This window comes from Trichinella spiralis, assembly GCF_000181795.1.
Source record: "Trichinella spiralis strain ISS 195 chromosome Unknown Scfld6115, whole genome shotgun sequence".
Lineage (NCBI taxonomy): Eukaryota > Metazoa > Nematoda > Enoplea > Trichinellida > Trichinellidae > Trichinella > Trichinella spiralis.
Window position 1 is genome coordinate 1 of NW_003533054.1, and position 1,230 is coordinate 1,230.

General features: G+C 28.9%; 1 protein-coding gene across 1 annotated transcript; it reads left to right on the forward strand.

The window, feature by feature from the left end:
- Positions 1–832: 832 nt before the first annotated feature.
- On the forward strand, positions 833–1,076 carry Tsp_14112 (conserved hypothetical protein; the record flags this gene model as incomplete). The annotated part of the gene is made up of 1 exon (XM_003366355.1): positions 833–1,076. A coding segment is annotated over one exon (244 nt), but the record flags the coding sequence as incomplete, so codon positions are not given.
- Between the last annotated feature and the right edge of the window lie 154 nt (positions 1,077–1,230).

Below are 1,230 nucleotides of genomic sequence, written 5' to 3' on the forward strand. Positions count from 1 at the left end.
TAAATAAGAGGTTTATACTGTTTTCTATAAAACATTTTTTCACTACTAACGTCCATATTCTGACAACACGACAAAAAAATATTTATCTTCAAATCTCGTTTACTTCATTTACCACTGATATCCTTAGGGGAATTCGTGATAATTGAAAAATAAAATATTCTAATGATATTATTCATCGTTCAAAATCAGCATTTGTTAAGTAAGAAAAACTTATCGTTGTTTGCAGTTGAACGTGATGCTTCTTCAAATTTAATTTTTGGATAAATTTATTTATTATACAGCTTCAGTCTGTAAATTTCAAAATACTCTTCCTGCTTTCAATTTTTCTAGCAATCACAAACAACGGATCGTAGTAGCAACCATTATACATAGTTAAGAAGATAAAATCTTTGTTAAATTTATGAGAAAATTCATTATTATATTTTTTCAGCAAACAGCAGCTACATATTATTTATCTGTGAGCGGCTGTTTTAACGCTGATTTTTTTGTAAAATTAAAAGCATAACACATAAGCTTTAAATCAAAAGTATTTTTTGCAAATTGCTTTGATGTATGTGTGCTATTCAAGCATACAACAATATTTTTATTTATTTTTTCACAATCATTCTTAAAAACACAACTGATAATCAGCAAAATTGATTAAATACGTATTAAAAATCCACTGAAAAAAGCTTTGATATTTCAAAGTTAGTGTATTTAATTTTACAACTGATTACCTTCCTGGATAAAAGCACTGGGCATTTGAAAATGTTCTGAATTCTTAAATTGAATTTTCAAACTGTCAGAATATTGGCAAATAAATAAATGCAAAATATTGGATTAATATTTTTAGATGGTCATTTTTGGAAATCGAAACTAGGAAATATGCATCCAATGAACAACAAGCATATGCAGCTGGAGTTTTAGAAGGGAAGCTAACTCAGTCGCTCATTCTGAAACACTGGAAAAATACCATCGCAGGCTACTGCTACACTGCGGGACCGTACTGCGATGCGCTCTATGCATATTTGGATGAAAATTTGAAATTCATGCGCAGACAAATTGCTCTTTATCCTGGAGATCCATTTTGGGTGCAGGTAAAGTGAACACATTTCAATATTCTCGTGCTTTGATTTCTAATGTTTTGAAGTCATTCAACTTAAACTGTTTATTTTAATATATAAATAGATCTGTTTCTACTTTCCTTTTATTTTGAAATAATGTAAATACTGGTATTATTTTCATATATAT